Below are 914 nucleotides of genomic sequence, written 5' to 3' on the forward strand. Positions count from 1 at the left end.
CAGAGCTGCTCCCGGGATGTGGAGGTTCGGGAATTCCTCTCCGCAGGTCAATGTCACCGTCATCGAGGCCCGGCAGCTCGTGGGGCTCAACATGGACCCCGTGGTGTGCGTGGAGGTGGGCGAGGAGAAGAAGTTCACGTCCATGAAGGAATCCACCAACTGCCCCTACTACAATGAGGTGGGTTCGGCTGACTTCCAGTGGTTTCTTTCCTCTCCATGTTTTCTTTTGGGATTAATTCCCGCCAGAATAAGGGGAAATATCAAACCATGTGGGAGAAACGAAGCCTTCACCCTCTGGCATTGTGTGGTCGATAATTCCTGGGTTTTCTGAGGAATCTGCTTCTGGTGTCTCCCTGCACCAATCAGTGGGGGATCAGTGATTCGTGTGGCCTGTGGGTGATCTGTGTGGTCCGTGGATGATCCGTGTGGCCCGTGGGTGATCCATGTTGTTTGTCGGTGATCTGTATGGCCTGTGGATGATCCTTGTGGTCCACGGGTGGTCCATGGGTGATCTGCATGGTCTGTGGATGATCAGTGTGATCCACAGGTGATCCATGTGGTCCGACAGGTGATTCATGTGTTCCACGGGTGATCCTAGTGGTCCATGGATGATCCATGTGGTCCACAGGTGATCCACGGATGATCCACSGGTGATCTGCATGGTCCATGGGTGATCCAGATGACCCACGAGTGATCCATGTGACCCATGGGTGATCCATGTGATCAGTGTGATCCACGGGTGATCCATGTAGTCCCACAGGTGATCTGTGTGTTCCATGGGTGATCCGTGTGGTCCCATAGACAATCCGTGTGTTCTGCGGGTGATTCATGTGGTCYATGGGTGATCTGTGTGGTCCATGGATGATCCGTGTGGTCTGTGGGTGATCCGTGTGGTCCCACAGGTGATCAGTGTG

General features: G+C 54.3%; 1 protein-coding gene across 1 annotated transcript in view; it reads left to right on the top strand.

The window, feature by feature from the left end:
- The window catches only part of LOC130586160 (otoferlin-like), a gene marked incomplete at both ends in the record, with an annotated part of 101,375 nt that overhangs the window by 44,995 nt on the left and 55,466 nt on the right, over positions 1-914 (top strand). Inside the window, 1 exon segment of the mRNA XM_057386880.1 lies at positions 47-178. Coding sequence (XP_057242863.1) covers positions 47-178 — 132 coding nt within the window.

This window comes from Malurus melanocephalus, unplaced genomic scaffold (assembly GCF_030028575.1).
Source record: "Malurus melanocephalus ecotype Western Australia unplaced genomic scaffold, MMel_1.1 scaffold_1088, whole genome shotgun sequence".
NCBI lineage: Eukaryota > Metazoa > Chordata > Aves > Passeriformes > Maluridae > Malurus > Malurus melanocephalus.